At 39.4% G+C, this 17,457-nt stretch overlaps 3 protein-coding genes across 3 annotated transcripts; 1 reads left to right on the forward strand and 2 right to left on the reverse strand.

Moving 5' to 3' along the window:
* Positions 1-1,284, reverse strand: LOC131333662 (FCS-Like Zinc finger 1-like). The gene is made up of 2 exons (XM_058368297.1): positions 964-1,284; positions 1-555 (listed from the first exon to the last, which is right to left on the reverse strand). The coding sequence occupies exons 1-2, from the start codon at positions 1,083-1,085 to the stop codon at positions 384-386; spliced, it is 294 nt and encodes a 97-aa protein (XP_058224280.1). The 5' UTR covers positions 1,086-1,284; the 3' UTR covers positions 1-383.
* Positions 1,285-7,907: 6,623 nt separating this feature from the next.
* LOC131331961 (ATP synthase subunit delta', mitochondrial-like) lies at positions 7,908-12,032 on the reverse strand. Its single transcript, XM_058365943.1, has 2 exons — positions 11,564-12,032; positions 7,908-8,452 (listed from the first exon to the last, which is right to left on the reverse strand). Exons 1-2 carry the CDS (start codon positions 11,822-11,824, stop codon positions 8,108-8,110), a joined length of 606 nt encoding a protein of 201 aa, XP_058221926.1. The 5' UTR covers positions 11,825-12,032; the 3' UTR covers positions 7,908-8,107.
* Positions 12,033-14,551: 2,519 nt separating this feature from the next.
* LOC131331959 (E3 ubiquitin-protein ligase ATL4-like) lies at positions 14,552-15,653 on the forward strand. The gene has a single exon (XM_058365940.1). The coding sequence runs from the start codon at positions 14,626-14,628 to the stop codon at positions 15,598-15,600; it is 975 nt and encodes a 324-aa protein (XP_058221923.1). The 5' UTR covers positions 14,552-14,625; the 3' UTR covers positions 15,601-15,653.
* Positions 15,654-17,457: the final 1,804 nt, after the last annotated feature.

Raw genomic sequence — 17,457 nt, forward strand, 5'->3', positions numbered from 1 at the left:
TTTGGTTTGAACCAAATATCATTACGAAGATTTAGGATTACCGTCATCCTGTTACATCCCCATCAATTCAAGGGGGCTCACCTTTCCATCAAAACAAATCCAACCAAAAAAGAAAAGCAAGGGTGTCAAAAGGATTCGGATCCTCTCCATCCCAAGTTTTGAACTGGTCAAAAGGGTTCGGATCCTCTTTAGAGCGAAGAGGATCCGGCGAACCCCTCCCCTCATGATATGCCCTCCGTTGCCTTTACAGGACTCAACCACAAGCTATTACCATTTTACAATTTCCTCATTCGTACGTAACTTTTTCTGCAGAAGTCATAGGAATTTAGCTGTTATTTTCTCCGGTTGAATATTTGAGGCTTTGTAGGGTAGTGTTTATACATCTAAGCCACTGCAACAAAACTAGATGGTTTCTTGGTGGGTTCAGCAGCAGTTGTTTGTCTGAGGGCTTTTTTGGAAGATGGGACTTTCCATCTCTTCTCTTTAGCCTCATCTGCCTCATCTGTTTCCATCTGTTCTTGCCTGCATTCTTGGCTGCAAAATGGTGTGTTCCCTCTGCAAAAATACCAAAATACCCATCAGAACCCAAATCTCCATCAAATTCATCCAAAGGGATTTCTTTAAGAAATACTAGTGAGGAAAGATGGATTAGGGAAAGAGCAACGATACACACGCACCATTAAAACACAACTCCGAACTCAACTTTATTCAGAACAGTTCGATGCATATAGGTCCATATAGATCGAACGGCTACGCACAACATGCGCCCCAAATTGTGTTTTAAAGAGGCTTGCATAGACTTTCTGTTAGGGAACCATTAAAACACAACTCTGAACTCAACTTTATCGGGAATTGTTCGATACATATGAGTCTACATAGATCGAACGGCCGGACACAGCCATGCCCATAGTTGTGTTTTAAGGAGGCGTGCAAAGACTTTCTGTTAGGGAATGTTTAGCTAACCTGTACATGAATATGTCATTGTTCTGACCAAGTGGTTTTCTGCACAGAAAACAGGATTCAAGAAAATGGGATCCCTGGTTGCACTCTCTATACCCGGCGTTAGATAGAGCTGCTGACCTCATCTTGTCCGTGATCTTGAGAAGCGGAGGTTGCTACAAGCCTACAACAGAGAGAGAGAGAGAGGTGGTTGTACTGAGGGGAAAAGGGGTGGCACTGGTTTTATAACAGTTGATAGACAGACCAAAGGGCCAGACTGTAGACTGTAGTAGTGAGGTAAAAAAATCAGGTAGTCCATGGTTCAGGGAACCTTGGTACTCCTCACCAACCACATATTGAGTTTCTGAACGTTTTATTTTGCTCTAAGAAAGTCATTTATTTCATTGGTTAGTACTTGGGACCCTAGACTCTAGAGAACACCTATCTTTTGGGGGAGTGAGGGGAGGGGGGGAAATTTCATGGTCTTGGTTCCGCCACGTGGTGCTTGACTCGATCTAACACCATTTTTCACCACATATTTTGGTCGGACTCAATATTAATTAGTGTTTGGATTCACAAGAATGTGTGATCAATGAAAAAGAATGACGAGCAACTACGTGACGGTACCGTTAGACCACTGAATGTGGTCCATTGAGCAGCTGAAACTTTGGAAAGAGAATCCAGGGCATGAATCCAGTGGGCTGGCGGTTCATGCATCCAATGGCCATCATCAATGCTTCCGTCGGTTTTGAGGCACATTTTGCCATTTGGTCCCTTGTGTCAAGTAAAATTGTGTTTGTGTGCATGAACTTTCATACTCTTCACACTATGAAAGGACATTATTTAGGTTTTCTTTGCTTAATTTGCACTGTTCTTTAGATTTATTTCAAGTAGTTTGAATTCATATTTGTAAGGTCTGACATTGTTGGACTCTTAACTACATTGTGTTATGCATTCATTCATTAAATCGATATGACTCTACTGAGGGTCTCTAGCAATTAAAGATCTATAAGATTAATGAAAATAAAGTGCTTATAGAAAAATATTACTTGCGTACAGAGGTATATATAGCTCAGTCACATTAAAGTGGACGTTAAGTGAAATTATATATGAAATCTACGTAAATTAATGCCTCTAAAATATACTTATTGAATATTAACTGGAGTTGAATAAAGAGTGTTAATCTCATTGATTTGTTTGTTTTAAAGGTTGTTCACCATTTTAAATGATATAGGCAACTCCAAAGCTTGTCTTCTTATGTGCTTCGAAAGTTAAGCTATGTATAATTTTAATCACTAAATGATAAATTTTGGAGTGCATTTATAAAACGGTAGAGTGCTAAAATCATTACATTTTAGTTATTCATTTACTTTTTCCCCTCTCACATTATTAAAAGATAAAATTTCCTCGTTTGGTTTGGGAAGAAATTAACGAACAAAGAATCAAACATGCACGCTAAATGTTTCTCTACACTTTCCTCGAAGTTTTCATTCCTTTTCCTTTCCAAACAATCCTTTAGTTGCATGACACCCGAATAATATTGGGGCAAATACAGTATTTCCAGCAACTTTGGGATTTAAAGGGGGAAGAGAAAGACAACCTACCACTGACCTTCGAAACTACGTGCACACCCTTGGTTTTGTCGTTCTGAACTTCCGAGCTTATTCAAACAAGGGTATTTCTGTAACTGCACGCACAAAACCAAACCCCGTCACTGTAAGCTTCACGTCTTCTCTAGAGACCGGGCCCACCTTTGTCTCTTCTCTGTCATCCCCACATTGGCAATGATTCGACGTTGGACCCACAACCCATCACCAATTATTTAGTCGTCTTAAAGCACCGTCATATAGTGTCCCAACACTTTTCGTCGTCAAAAATTTACGCAAAGTTCATACATGAATATGTGGTGGAAAAAAAGTTTGGCGACATGTGACTGTGCCCCAGAACCAATCAATAATTTTGCCATCAGGAATTTCATAAGGTAATCAAACATTGTGCAATTGGGTGTTTTTTGGTTCGATGATGGTTCTAATTTAACAATCGAAATCATTCTTCTTGTAGATCTCATTCAAAACATTAGAGCTCATTTAAAAAAATTAATCATACTACTAAAATTCTTGTTGATCGGGTTTCAATCAATAACTAACCGGATTACATTTTAATTTTATGAAAAAAAATAGACTTAGCACACGGGATAAAACCCGATCTTTAGCGTGGCTGAGTTTCTAGACAACCTTTACGAAATGAATAATTTCGATGGTCGAATCGAACCATCATCTGGCCAAGAAAAGACCAACTGCAAGGCGTGCAGTTTTCTCTCCAAACGTGGGACCCATCTGAGACGTTTTTTCAGTACAATGCATTGGTTCGGGCACTGTATTCGAGGTCATTGTCCCCTCTGCCCGCGACCCCTGCCCCGTGAACATGGGGCAGAATCCTTTACACGTGCAGTCCTCGTCGCCTATACAGCGAAGCACCTAATTATTACTCCAACGGCTACGTGGTCTCGAATGAAATTATTATAATCCACTGCTTTCTCGTTCTACGTTCTCGGAGATGAAACCAACTCCCGAGGGAGTCAACAAAATTGACGGTGGAGATCGCTGCTCCCTCGTTCGTCCCTCGGAGATGGGCCAGATGGCACGATTGACAGAGAAGTTTTTGGGTCCTGAGGGGTACCACGTGGCAATGCTCGCCGGCGATTCGGACTGTTCAAACGTGTTTTGAACGGTCTAAATTTTGGAGAGAGAAAAAAGGAGAGAGAGTAGCGGGGTGAGAGGAGGGAGAGAGGATAAATCTAGGCCGTTTGGACGTTCCGAATTGCAGACAAGATACGATGTATGTGGTACCCTACCGGCACCCAAAAATTTCTCACGATTCATGAGTAGCGCTGATAAACGAGCTGAATGGCTCTTTGTTCAAGCTTTGTTTCGGAAATACTTTTCGATTTGGGCTTGTTTACGAGACGAACCGATGTTTTAAACAAGCTTGTAAAGATGGTCGAACAACGAACAGTCAGAACAGATCTTGAGTAGCTTGGACTCTTCTGACATCAATAGTTGAACGAGCCCAACAATAATTTGTTCGAGCTCGTTCGAAAACTTAACGAGCTTTAAAAAGGACGTTCGACCTTAGTTTGTTTATGTGAAAACTAATCTCAAACGAGCTCTCAACAGGGAGCACGAATTCGGACTCGAATGGTTTGGCTTGTTTATTACTGTACTCCGTAGCTCAATTCCCGAGGGTCAATTAATCAATGGGGGGTGATCGAGCGAATATTGGCATAAGTTAATAAAATGAAGTACCGCTTGTATCCTCACAGGTGGGATTGTTTGGCCGTGGGATATCGAAAGAAGGGTTGAGCACGTGAACCCTTAAACAAAAATCGTCCCATTTAGTGAATTTATAAGAGTTGTGCTATAAGTATCGGCCGGTTGGAAGGGATTTCGTACTGACCGGCCGTGCCGGACAGTCTCCGGCCACCGGATGGCCGATCCGAGCTGTCCAAAAATTCTTAAAAAAAAAACCGAGGGGCCTTATGTGGGAATCAACGGCATCCGAGGTGTGTATGGTGTTTGATCCGAGTACCCTTTTGTTGTGTATATACGTGTATACACGAAAAAGGGGTGCTCGGATCAAGCACCCTACACATCTTGGATGCCGTTGATTCCCGCGTAGGACCCCTCGATTTTTTTTATAGAATTTTTGGACAGTTCGGATCAGCCGTCCGGTCAGTCGGTACGAAATCCCACCCCGACCGTCGGTACCTATATCATTTCTGAATTTATAAAGAGAAATTATTTTCCCACTCCCTTTTTTTGTTAACTTCACTTTTTTGTAAGTGTATTTTTGCAAGTGTTAACAAAAAAAGAAATGACAAAATCAGCATCTTTTATAAATTTAAGCCTCTAGCTAATAATTTTGTGGAGACATCACCCAACTACCCATGTTGACATCTTAATATTGTGCTCGTTTTGCGAACAGATTTGATACTGATTTTCTCAATGTCCATACTTGTATAGTGCTTAAAAGACTTATACCATGTGTTGGTACAATTTCTTACTCCTACTCATCAAAATTTTGACATTATTATAGCCCTTTTGAGAAATGTGCGGACATATGACGACCATGACAAATCCCATTTTCATTAAAATTTGTGAATAATAATTTATTGGCTTTTGCATTATTATTTATTTGCAGTATAACAAATTCCGATTTTCGATCATAATTTTTTACCTTTTAAATTTCTTTCGTCATGACAAAACAATAATCTTCAAAAAAATCGACAAAAAACTAACAACTATGAAAGAAAAACTGATTAAAGACAAAAAAAACAAGTCATTTAGCTTATAATGCCAAATTAGGCCAGACTCCGTTTTCAGAGCTCAATCAAGCAAAAGACAGCTCCACTTCCATCTTTTTATTTCTCATTCCTTTTTCTTCTCCCTTGATGGCACGCGTCCTTTAAGGTGGGGCATCTTTGTCAAGCAATCAACAGGTACTTGAACGGGTTAGCGGTCTAGCTTAAGCTAAGTTCCGTTACGATGACACTTTTGGGCTTTATCTTGATATTTAAAAAAAAAAAACAAAAATTATAATTTTTTACTTTTTCAATTCGTATTGACAAGAAAAATCAATAATCCAGAAAATTAACAAATGTAAAAAAAAAATTATATAAAAACAAAAAAAAAGTCCAAAAATTCTCAAAAGCCATTAGCAGAACTTAGAATCAGAGGTTTGCTTACTCTTTCATGTTAGTTTTATACGTTCGAAACTTGTTAAAGTGCTATAAATGGGCCCGTAGGGATAGATGTCCATTAGATGATTGCGCACCGCATATTGCCATTATAAAGGGCAGTACCAACTGGAGCTGATGGTGATCACTGAGAAGGACTTTCACTAATTATTTAGCTAGCTGTTTACTATCTTTTAGTATTATTAAAGCTTATACTTCACCATTAGTCAAATGAAAAGCAATCCCATTTTAAGGAGTAGTTGATTGTCCTCACGTCATTAACAGTGCCCCTGCCCAACTCGAATGTGATGAGTTCATAGTTACACAAGGTGTGTCGTTTGTTACCTTTATTTTTTTTTCCTCTTAATAGCAAGATGTCCGAGCCAACTTACAGTTTTACACGCACTTCGACCAATCTCAGGACCTTGAAGTTAACAATTCGGCAAAGCCCAAGGGGACAAAACACCTATTTCGTTTGTTATTACCTTACCGAATAACAGGAGGACAGGGACAGATATAAGAATGCGTCTTGCCAAATGCCAAGCTAGATATATATATATAAAATCATGAGAGATGTCACTAACTCACTAATCAATATACTTCATACTTTCCTCACTGTGAAAGAAAAATGGCCTCATAAATAAACCCACTGTCTGTCATTCTTTCGTTTTTCTTCTTTCTCCTGAAACCAAATCTCTCTACCTAGAATTTTCTCATGATGCATCCACCTTACATGGCCTCAAAACCAACATTTCACTCAAACACTTGTTCTAATTTCTTACACCATTGCGAGACACATAAGACGAGCTTTCTGACTAATGAGGATGTCTCCGGAATCAATCGAAACAACTATGTGTATTTGTGTGCACGCGTGCGTTCGTGAGAAACCTCAAAAGCTGAGGGTACACACCCTCACCCTTCGACATAGCTCAGAACGAGGGGTCAATTGATCAGGAACAATGCTTCATAATTTTCCCAGTTTTTGTAACTAAACTTAAAAGAGAAACACATCAAACTCTCTAAGCAGTGGATTAGTCATGGGTGTGTTTGATATGGGTCTCAGAGCATTTTGTGGCTAACGAACTATTTGCAATTATACAGGCTGAGACAGTAACAACCTCATATGAACGTAATCAAACCTCACAAAAGAGACCTAATCATGCAAATTTCCTTGCTTCTACCCCCTCAATAAATGCCCGAGTAGGCAAATGTGAAAATCCTTCCAGTTTGGGCTCGTGTTATAGGGAGACCAAAAAACAAAAAGAGCTAAGCTAAGCATAGGACGAAGAAAAAGGGAATTTAGCAGCCTCAAATGATCAAAACTAAATGATAAAACGAAGTTAAGAATGATGTGCAATTAGACAATGGTGATATGGCATGCTCAGGGGATCCTATAACATGATCGGTTCTGACGAAGTGGAATAGAGTGGAGTAGGCCATAACTACTCAACTATACCTTAACCATTTAGGCCTGGTCCCCAAGGAGCCACTGATCGATGACTCCACAACACTGGGTCAAGTAACAGTTGGTCATCTTTCGGCATAAAAAGCACACTTTTTTTTTTTTGCCCGGCAAACGAAGGTTTTTAATCTCAAAGGGGTAAAAAGCACACTGTTCATTCTAAGAACCCTACCACCCGACAGCAGCAACATCCACCACCATTTACCACTTCCATCAACATATTGAACTGTTAGATGGTAGGAATGGAACTCAACAATGTGCAAATCTGCTCGTCGTTACACTTAAATTACCACATTTCAATCAAAATTCAGTTGCAATAATTCCTATACAGTCAATTGACCGCATTGTCTAGAACTCGTCTCATTTTGCTATTAACAGAGATCCTACAGCATAACCAAAGACAATAGGACCAAAGTGTGCTTCTCCTAGTCTCAAAAAATTCAGAATATGGAATCTCAACACCCCTATCCAATTTCCCACATCGAAAAATTCCAGGGGGATTGCCACAGGGGAGCAAAGTGGGGTGGTGGTTTAGATTTTCCTTCTCTTAATTTCATTTCACAACAGAGCATGAAATGAAACAAAATGTACCGAAAATTGCGTATAACCATAACCCAGTTATTTTCCACCACAGAAATCGGAATCATGTCTTGAGAGTTTCCCACCTTTTTTAAACAGCATGATAAATTTTGGAACAGAGGGCCTTGGCCTAGCAAAGAGAATACACCTTCAAAGAGAGGACTGGCATTGCGAAAAAGACAAGGGAGGAGGTTTTGTTTCTACTTAGATTAAATCCATTCAAAGATGGTGTATCAACCACCACATCCAACACAGCAAGTACATAAACAAAATAACTCGAACCAGTTTCTGTCACAAGAACAGACTTCAAATGTTTAATTAAGGCATATGTCAAAAAAAGCAAAAATGGGTGAGACAATTCTTGAATCAAGAGACATTAGGGACCAGCAACACTAGCCTGTGAGAGCAGAGTTGAGAGCACTATGCACATCCACTCCGATTTGGGCTTCGGCTTTTTCCAAATCGGTAGAGGCCGAGCTCAGTTTCTGGGTGAAGTCCGCAAGACCCTTTTGGACGAGGGCAGGGTCAATTTGGTCAATTGGCACTGCCTCAACAGCAATTATATCTGCATAAGAGTTTGAATGAACAAATGCAAAACCGCTGCTGACAAAATACTTGACCACTTTGTCCCCTTCGTGCACGGACATAACCCCAGGTTTCAGCTCAGCGATTGTTGCCACGTGCCCCGGAAGGACACCCATCTGTCCGGTTGAAGCTGGGATTATGACCATGTCAACCTGCAAGAACACATCTAAAAGTGAGATGACAACCATACAATTAATCCCCAAGTGCCATATAGGAGACGAAAAGTCCATTTAGCACCATGTCAAGACTGTTATGTGGATCGAGGATATGGGTATGGGAAAGGAAAAAAAGCAAAATAATCTAATGGCTCACAAAGGTCAGATCTCTTTAAATTCTCCATTTTCAGTTCCTTTTCCATACCCAAATCTTGATCCAATTACAGGCTAACAAAATTCCAGAGCATGTCACTGCCTCCATAAAACATACCATCTGAACAAAATTTCATATATTCTGGGCAGTAGAACAAAGGTTCTATTCTCGGTTAGTTATTGATGGCAAAAAGAATAAATATGTCTTCCAACCATTCCCCACCCGTCTTCAAAGTCAAACCATTATTTCATACAAAATTCAGCTCCACTCTAACAAGAAAATCTTCTCTCTATAGTATCCCAACTATAGCTTCAAATACCTTGTAACCTAAAAGGAACAGTTCACAATATTAAACTTTGGAAGTTGATTGAGGGGTTCGATATGCGGCGCTATAAAAATGCGATTCTCGGGGTAGTCTCTTTGACAGAAGCTCTCTCCCCTATATGAATTGCGGTTGGAGTAAGGAAGAAACTATATCACAAAACACATTGCATCCTATATTCAATGCCATATGTAACCAGTAGATATAACATTCACAATAATCAAGTCTAATCACGTGGAGTTATATCTGTTATCCTTTCAGGAAAATAAGTATATAACCAAGAATCTTTAGAATGCTATGATTTTTCTTTTTGCAAGGTTTATTAAAGCATCTTATGCTGCAAGCAAATAAGAAGTTAACAAAACAAATCATGGGACCCATCAGCATCAACTAGGAATCACTTTGACACCCCCGTCAGGTGATACATTTAACCACCTTGATCCATGGATATTTGAAACGGAGCCAATGTTGTTAATGAAAATGTTTGCCTTACAGTTTGCCCTCATTAGTCAGAGAGATTTTATGGAGTGGAAGACTAAGCACTCCACAGACGAGGAACTCAATAAGCAGGCCACCCTTACTTGCTACAACAAGACAATAACTAACCATTCGGGAAGTAGCACACTTTAGTCTTGAGGAGTTTATGACTCTTGAGTGAAATGAACGATGTGTACTTTTTCCCTAGCTACAAATATGAGGCAAGAACTAACCTCGTTGAACTACAATCTACATGTTCATCAAGGACAATTAATAAACTGAAGTTGGTGAATTCTTGCCTAAAACCAGTGTGATCAAGAAGAGTAACAAATAACAATGAACAAGATGACGAACTGAGCATAGTTGAAGGGTTTGCTGAAAAGACTAGTGTAAGCTTGGAGGCAGGAAAGTTGATCAGAACGTCTGCAATAGACTAAAGACAGTTTCCAGTATTGACCCACCTTAAATACACTTTTAAGTGCAGGGGTTACGAAAATAAATTTTGATCCAGTAGAGTTGAAGCTCCAGATAAGGAAGCAAGGTCATATTCTTTGTCCTACATTGAACTTCTTTTCCTTGCCCTGTAGATGTGAATAAACCTGTTTATGTTTTGGCAGAGGGTTGCAAATACGAAGAGAGAGAGAGAGAGAGAGAGAGAGAGAGAGAGAGAGAGAGAGAGAGATGTTGGAATAATCGTTAGGTTTTTTGAAATTCCGGAAAATAGGAGACAACTATCTTCATTCCCTTCCCTTGTACAATGCAGTATGTACCTTAGACCCATCATATAAACTCAGTCTAATGGTGTTTGATACTTTCCATCCATGGTAATCTGAAGACGTACTACTAGGAATAACTATCATTAGTGCTCAGTAGCATTTTACATGCCTGCACAACTTTTCTTGGGTTATGAAAACTCTGAAACTCAAAGTTTATATGAATTGTATTGTGGTCTTGATTAATGTTGGTCCTTCTAATCGTGTATGTGGCCAGTCTCATGCCCAAAAGGAGCTACCTATTATCATCCACATGGCCAGTATTTCGTACATCTACCAGGAACCATAAACTTCCCACTACTTTTGGCTAGTAGTCTGTATACCTACTAGGAACCATGAGCCTTCATTTGGCTCTGTTTTTCTTGAACCACTATCTTTCTCCATATTGACTTGAAATTTCCGGGCAAAATAAACTATTTCCTTCACCAATCATTATATAAACCAATCTTTCAATCACAAGAGAAACTTTTATATATCCCAGGTATAGGAGGGGTCTTCGTATACCCCTCCGGTCCGTTTTCAATTTTTCGGCCATTACCCGAGCATACTTTGATAATCGGCTTCATTCATTTTGTAGAACTCGGAGAGAACAATAATCTTGCCAAAAATTATGATCATCAGGCTTTCGTAGATACATGATCGGCACACGTGAAAAATGCAAGAAAACAAAAATTGGGATCTAATTCAGTGTGTTTTTTGATCCAATTTTTGTTTTTCTTCAATTTTCGCGTGTGTTGATCATGTATCTACTAAAGTCCTATGACCATGATTTTTTTCAAGATTAATGTTCTCGCCGAGCTCTACAAAATGAACGAAGATAATCATCAAAGTGTGCTCAAAAAATGGCTGAAAAATTAAAAACGGACTGAAGGGGATACCAAGACCCCTCCTATGCCTGGGATATACAAAAGTTTCTCTCATTGACAGATAAGTCCTCAAAACTTATCACTTGACCACCTATCTAGGAGAGTACTCGAACCAGTTTGTTTCTCCCCGAAGTTGTCAAATGCTTTCTCCAATTTAGGAGAACATTTTAGTTAAACTCAATTTCGCACCTCCCCCCCCCCCCCCCCCCCCCCCCAATCGCAGTTGTGGCTGCTGTTAATTCCATTTCTTACATCCTATCTGCAGCATAATTCTCTAAAAATCCCACAAGTGAAGAAGTAATCAAGGTTCGAAATGTTGGGCTGACTTAATATACCAGAGTAAGAATCAACAAAGCGATCGAAACTTTACATGTGTGGGTTTGGGAGCCAATTATTTATTAAATTGCAAAAGGGATCAATCAGAATACCAGCAATAGAAGAAAATCCAACTAAACCCACTTCAAATCAAATTAAAGAACAAAAACTTGACAAAATTGAAAGCTCTGTATGACTTGCCTCTTTGGTGGAAAGCTCAGAGGCATAAGGAAGTACGAAATTGACGGTGAGCTTGGAAGGGATCGAAGACGGCGTCGCAGGGCGGGGGGTCATGAAGGACAAAGGAGTCTTGGGAGGTTCGATGTTGGGGATCACTTTCTTCCACGCCTCCACGAAGGTCTCGTCGGGCGACGCAGCTGCCGCAAGATCGGTGGAGAACGGCCGAGCCCTGGCGGCGGCGGAGGATCGGGAGAGAACGCGACTGGCTGCTTGGCGGAACATGGTGGTTGTGGGGGGTGGATTCGCTCGGCTCGCAAGGTCGGAGAGGTGGGCGGGTTGTGGAATTGGGTCGCGGGGTTGTGTGATACTCTCTCTCTCCTGATTTTGGTTTCTCTCTCAAGAGTGGAGCGGGATTGGAGGATAAATGTAAAGAGAGGTGAGAGGGGGGTTATTGGGTTTGGCCAGCAACGGCCAACAGGGCACCTTCCCTCTGGGTACTGGCTAGTGACGAGGTAGAAGTATTTTCTAAAGTAAATTTGAATTGGGATTGGTGTTGTGCAGTGGGCTAAGCCTCGGATCGTACATCTATCGATTTGAAAGTGCGCAATATAATACTGTATAATTCACTGCAGAGCACCAACTCGAAGTCCCATAAATTTGCCTTCATTTGCCACTACTATTAAAATTTAAAAGCCACTATTCCTTTTTTATTTTCTCATGATTGATTTTTTTTTTCTTCCGGGATGACTGAGAGCATCTCCACTCCTTACTCAGATTTTTACCAAAATTTGAGTAAATATTTGGGTAAAAACTTAATTTGGTATTATGTGTTCCAATGAGTAAACTCAAACCTATGCACAAATTTGAGTAAAAACTTCATTAGTGACAATATTGTAAATTTAAAGTTGTGAAATTTACCTTTTAAAATTTGAGTAAGTATTTGAGCCTAACAAAATTTGAGTCAATTTGGTGTAGGTTTGGGTAAGGAGTGGAGGAGGGTTTTGGGTGATTTTTATTCAAAATTTGAGTTTGAGTCAAGATTTGAGTAAGGAGTGAAGATGCTCTGATGAGATTAGATTGTTGTTGTGTTTCGTCCACTAATTATGTGAGTTTATGCTAATTATTATTTTTTGTCTTCAGATTCAAAATACCAAAAATACCGTTTAGTCAATATCATAAACTCATTCTTAGTTTATTCTTTTGTTAAAACAATGTTACGGTAGTTGCATTTAATGACCGTATTTTAAGTAACACGTAATGTATCATCAGTGTATTGATTTTCTTAACTCAGTAAACAAACAGATAGTTGTGCAAAAAAAAACGAACAAAAAAATTTGGAGCTTAGACTACTTGCAGAATTCTGTTTTACTCATATACCAATCGATGTTCGGTGAAACTACTTGTTACGCGAATAATGTATTTGGCATGCTTTATAAAATGAACAGTCCAAATTATTGCAAGGCTGCCTTGGACCACAATAGCGCAAATTGGACCAGACCGAATGGGCCTTGGTCCTTGGACCCAGATCCTCACAACACATAAGTGTTGGTACCAAACCATTGGGCTAGGTCAAATGTCAGGCTAGTGGACTATGTTGTTGGGCCTTGGTGCAACCCATCCCTTACGGACCAAGAAAACGGTTGAGGAGTTTTTTAAACCTGTCAGGAGTTATGTCCCATTGCTGTTATATTTTTTTAATTAATTATTCATTTCAACGGGATGAGCCTAAAAAGTACAAAAGTATAATTAAAAGCACAAAAATTTTTTTATTACCAAAGACGAAAAAATACCAAACAATTGTCTTTTTTGTTTAAAATGTCGTCTTATATAAAAAAAAATTCAACATCAGTCTCACATGTTTATACTTTTCTGATTTCTTTCATCGAAACGAATAATTAATCTCAAAAATTACGATAAAACGCTTAACAACAAAAAGTTACAAAAATTTAAAATTACCCCAAAAAATGAAAAATAATATTAGCACTCCGAAAATTGATATATGCACTCCAAAAAAAAGGAAAGTGTCTTTGGAATTACACTGATTTTTTAGTGTCTGCATCAATTTTTAGAGTGCCAATATCATTTTCGAAAAACATTAGACAGAAAATTTAAGCCTCGTACTAGACGTGTCATGATTGTATTGACTATTGATTCTGGGAGCTTTCCAATTCAATGGAGAAATGCTAAGTGCAAAAAAAATGACAAAGAAAAGACCCTTAAAGTGTACATGAACGGTTCAGATTCACTGTGCTTTCTTTATCCATAGCACAACAATTCAATGTCTCCTGTAATGATGTTGAATACACCAATACATGCGGATGTCATTTATTGCAAAATCACAAGAAATATACGTAACAAACAAGTTTATCAGCTTCTACTAAAATTTGTAATCTAAAATCCGTCGAAACACACCCTTCAATTGTTTATTTTTGTAGAGCAATGTGTGGTTATAAATTGTTCAGGAGTAACACGTGATGATGCTCCCGAACTATTGAATAATTACTCATCGTCGAGTTTGTTATTCACGTAAAAAAATTAATTTGATTAGACATCGATATGTACATAATCGAAACAGTTTTGTACAATAAAAAAATATAAGAAATTTAAGTTTCCAATTATATTATTCTCTCCGATCCAAATTGAGAGCTCTTTTTGGGAATTTCAATTATTTTAGGAGACATGTAATGATTACACCTATATTGCCTATCATTTTCACCATTACTCTTATATTCTACCTATTTTATAACACTTATATTTACTTGTGAGGGGCAGAAATCACCAAAATTTTCTTTTTATTTTTGGAAAAAAACCATCATTTTAGAACAATTTAAAATAGAATAATGGACTCTTAATTTGAAATGAAATTTTTTTTTTATTCATCTCAATTTTTTTGTACAGAATTTAAGCCGAAGCCCAAATCAGAGGGGTCCCTAGTGCTCTCAACTCTGGTCTCACAGACAGTGACAGACTAGTCCCGTGTTGCTGGTCCAAGCACACACACACTCACTCACTCTCTCTCTCTCTCTCTCTCTCTCTCCACCTGACAATACTCATCGAGGTTTTTCTCTGTCTTGAATATCTTGATGCCTCGTATACTCTCTCGGTTGGATGCGCCGCCGCCGCCGCCGCCACTCCTCGCCACGGCGGCGACAACAATGCCACATCTCATCTACGAAGGCGGCGAAAACCAGCGGCCTTCATCACCGTTTTCTTCCGCTATTATCGCTATACTCATCATCGCTTCCGCTCTCATCCTCTCCTCGTCTCTCTACCTCCTCCTCCGCTGCCTCGCTCGCCACCGCCACCGCAGCCGCACATTCGCCGCCGTAGAAGACAACGTCTTCCCCTCTTCTATCAACAACCACCGGGATTCACGGCGAGATCACTGTTCCGTCAACTCCCTTCCTCTCTTCACCTTCAATTCCGTCACCGGAAACCTTGCTAACGGCGGAGACTGCGCCGTATGTTTGTCGAAGTTCGAGGCCAGTGATCGGCTCCGGCTGCTTCCACTGTGTTGCCACGCGTTCCACGCCGAGTGCATCGACGCCTGGCTCTCGTCCAACCAAACATGTCCGCTCTGCAGGTCCACGGTACACCCGACCGAGTCCGATGCACTAGATAAAATCCTGCCGTCCGAAGAAAGACCAACCAGTTTCAGAGTCGAAATCGGAAGCATTAGTTGGCGGCAGGGATCGGAGATCCATTCCGGCTATAATCGGAGGTCGTACTCGATCGGCTCCTTCGACTACATTGTCGACGGAGATTACGAGGTTTCCGTGGGGTCCACCACACACCGGCGAGGGAGCTCCGTTGACAAGGAGTCCATTGCAATTTCGTTGGAGACTTTAGCCGGCGAAGTATCGCGGAGAAGCTGGTTGAGAGATTACGTGGACCACCTTGCGTCGATTTCCACTCGCACGGTGTCATTTCGGAGCTCTCGTTGGTTTAGCGGATGCAGCAGTCGTCGGAGTGATGATGTAGTTGGCGCCGTCGACTTGGAGTCCAATAGGATCGGTGAAGACATTAGCGAGTTTTTCCGGTGGATATCAGGGGTATGACTCTGTAAATTTGGTTCAACGGTGGGGGCAATTCGGGAACGCAGAATTATTGGACAAGTGGATCAACATTATCCAAATTCAACATAGCTGTTCGTTTAGTAGGTCGTTATTTTCCGTACTAAAAAACAGCTCAATTTCGGTAGTACAAGTGTGTGGTTGATTAACTGTCTTGATTCCTACTCTATATATCCGTCCTGAATTTCTTTTTGTTCCCGTTAGCACTTCTTAGTGTCCTGAAGAGATTGTTCCAGTTGAAAAGTAACGGTTAAAAAATGGTGAGTTTACTCTTTCATCCTCAATTTTTAAAAGTAAATACATACAACGATGGTATTTTGAAGGGTAAAAAGGAAAAATTAAAAAATTGACAAGTGCAATGATGATATTTCTATAACAAGTTGAAATCTCTAAAAAAGAACAAAAAATAACAGAGGAGGAAGTAGTTTTTTAGTTCAGAATTTAGACATAAGATATTGAATAATACAATAAGTACGTCCTTATATACATATATCTAATTGAGTTTGCTATTGACGAGAATGCTTGAAAATTGAGCTCCACATAATGAAGGAATTTAGTTATCGAAGTGAAATTCGATGTGGCCCTTTCTACAGTAGTAAATTTCATTTTAGTTGGGGAAGAAAAATAAATTCTCTCTCCCTCCATCAATGGATGTAGGTAGAAATTGAAATGATCGAATTTTCCCATATTTTTCCCCGGTCAATGGGAAATTCTTCCTGTTTCATTTAACTCATACCAAATCATAATCAGTAACTTTTGAGTATTTGATAATTGGGCCCATATTTATTCTGAGTGAGTTTGTGTAATTGTAATCGTATAGTAATTGTTGGTCTCTATCAGCATAAGCTTCTAGTTTAGAAAAGCAAATCCATTGCAAGATATGACACTGGTTACGACTTAAGGCCCCGTTTGATTACGGTGATAGATGAATGAGATTCGTAAGGAGATGGGATTAAGATTGGGATTGGTAATGAAAAAGGATTGGTAATAAGAAGGGATTGATAATGAGTATATTTGTTTGGGATGAAATTCGATGATGGAATTATTAATATTATGTTTGTTTGAGATGAGATTAGATGATGAGATTGGATTAATAGAAGAGATTGATAATGAGAAGAGATTGATAATAAAAAGATATTGATAATGAGAAGAGAATGAGATGGTATTAGCAATACCCCAAATTGGGGTACTAGCAATCCCATGGGATTGATAGTCCCGACCTTTTTTGGGAAACCAACAAGGTATTGATAATATCCCAACTCCACCAATCCAATCCCAACCCCTTGGAGGGTTGTCAAACGGGGCCTAAGAGTTAAAACCAACTTTGGTATCAAAGAGACAATAAATTACTTCTGGAAAATCAATTATATACGCACATATATCTATAAATAATTATATATATATATATATATATATCTCACCTACCTTATTGACTGTTGACCCTTAAAAAAAAAAAACCACAATTGCACATGCACATGCTACGTTGGAGGCAATAGTGCCCTAGAATGAACTTTCAAGGTATTTGTGGCAGCATTAGCTTTTACTATATTTTAAGTCTCAAGGCTCTGTTATATATACGGGTCCGATCTCCTCTGTCCCGAAAATAAACATCTAAGTTGAAAGATTTTTTGGCCTCTAGATTGTGTTAAATTTTTATACAGTATGATTTAATCCAACGGTACAAAAGATCCTGCCTCCAGTTATATCCGAACTCAAATTCTGATTTAATCACTGCACAAAACTTGTACTTACATTAATAGATGCATATTGGACAGATAAAATGACAGACTAGAGCACATAGCAGAATCTTGTCATGTTGCAAAGATTCATCCACAGGAACAG

This window comes from Rhododendron vialii, chromosome 7a (assembly GCF_030253575.1).
Source record: "Rhododendron vialii isolate Sample 1 chromosome 7a, ASM3025357v1".
NCBI lineage: Eukaryota > Viridiplantae > Streptophyta > Magnoliopsida > Ericales > Ericaceae > Rhododendron > Rhododendron vialii.

Bases quoted from the DNA above. Each gene is read 5' to 3' on its own strand.
- LOC131331961 (XM_058365943.1), bottom strand. From the start codon at position 11,824: ATGTTCCGCCAAGCAGCCAGTCGCGTTCTCTCCCGATCCTCCGCCGCC. The intron at 8,453-11,563 runs GCAAGTCATACA...GTGTTCTTGCAG, and splicing joins CTGAGCTTTCCACCAAAGAG to GTTGACATGGTCATAATCCC.
- LOC131331959 (XM_058365940.1), top strand. From the start codon at position 14,626: ATGCCTCGTATACTCTCTCGGTTGGATGCGCCGCCGCCGCCGCCGCCA.
- LOC131333662 (XM_058368297.1), bottom strand. From the start codon at position 1,085: ATGAGGTCAGCAGCTCTATCTAACGCCGGGTATAGAGAGTGCAACCAG. The intron at 556-963 runs GTTAGCTAAACA...GTATTTTTGCAG, and splicing joins AATGACATATTCATGTACAG to AGGGAACACACCATTTTGCA.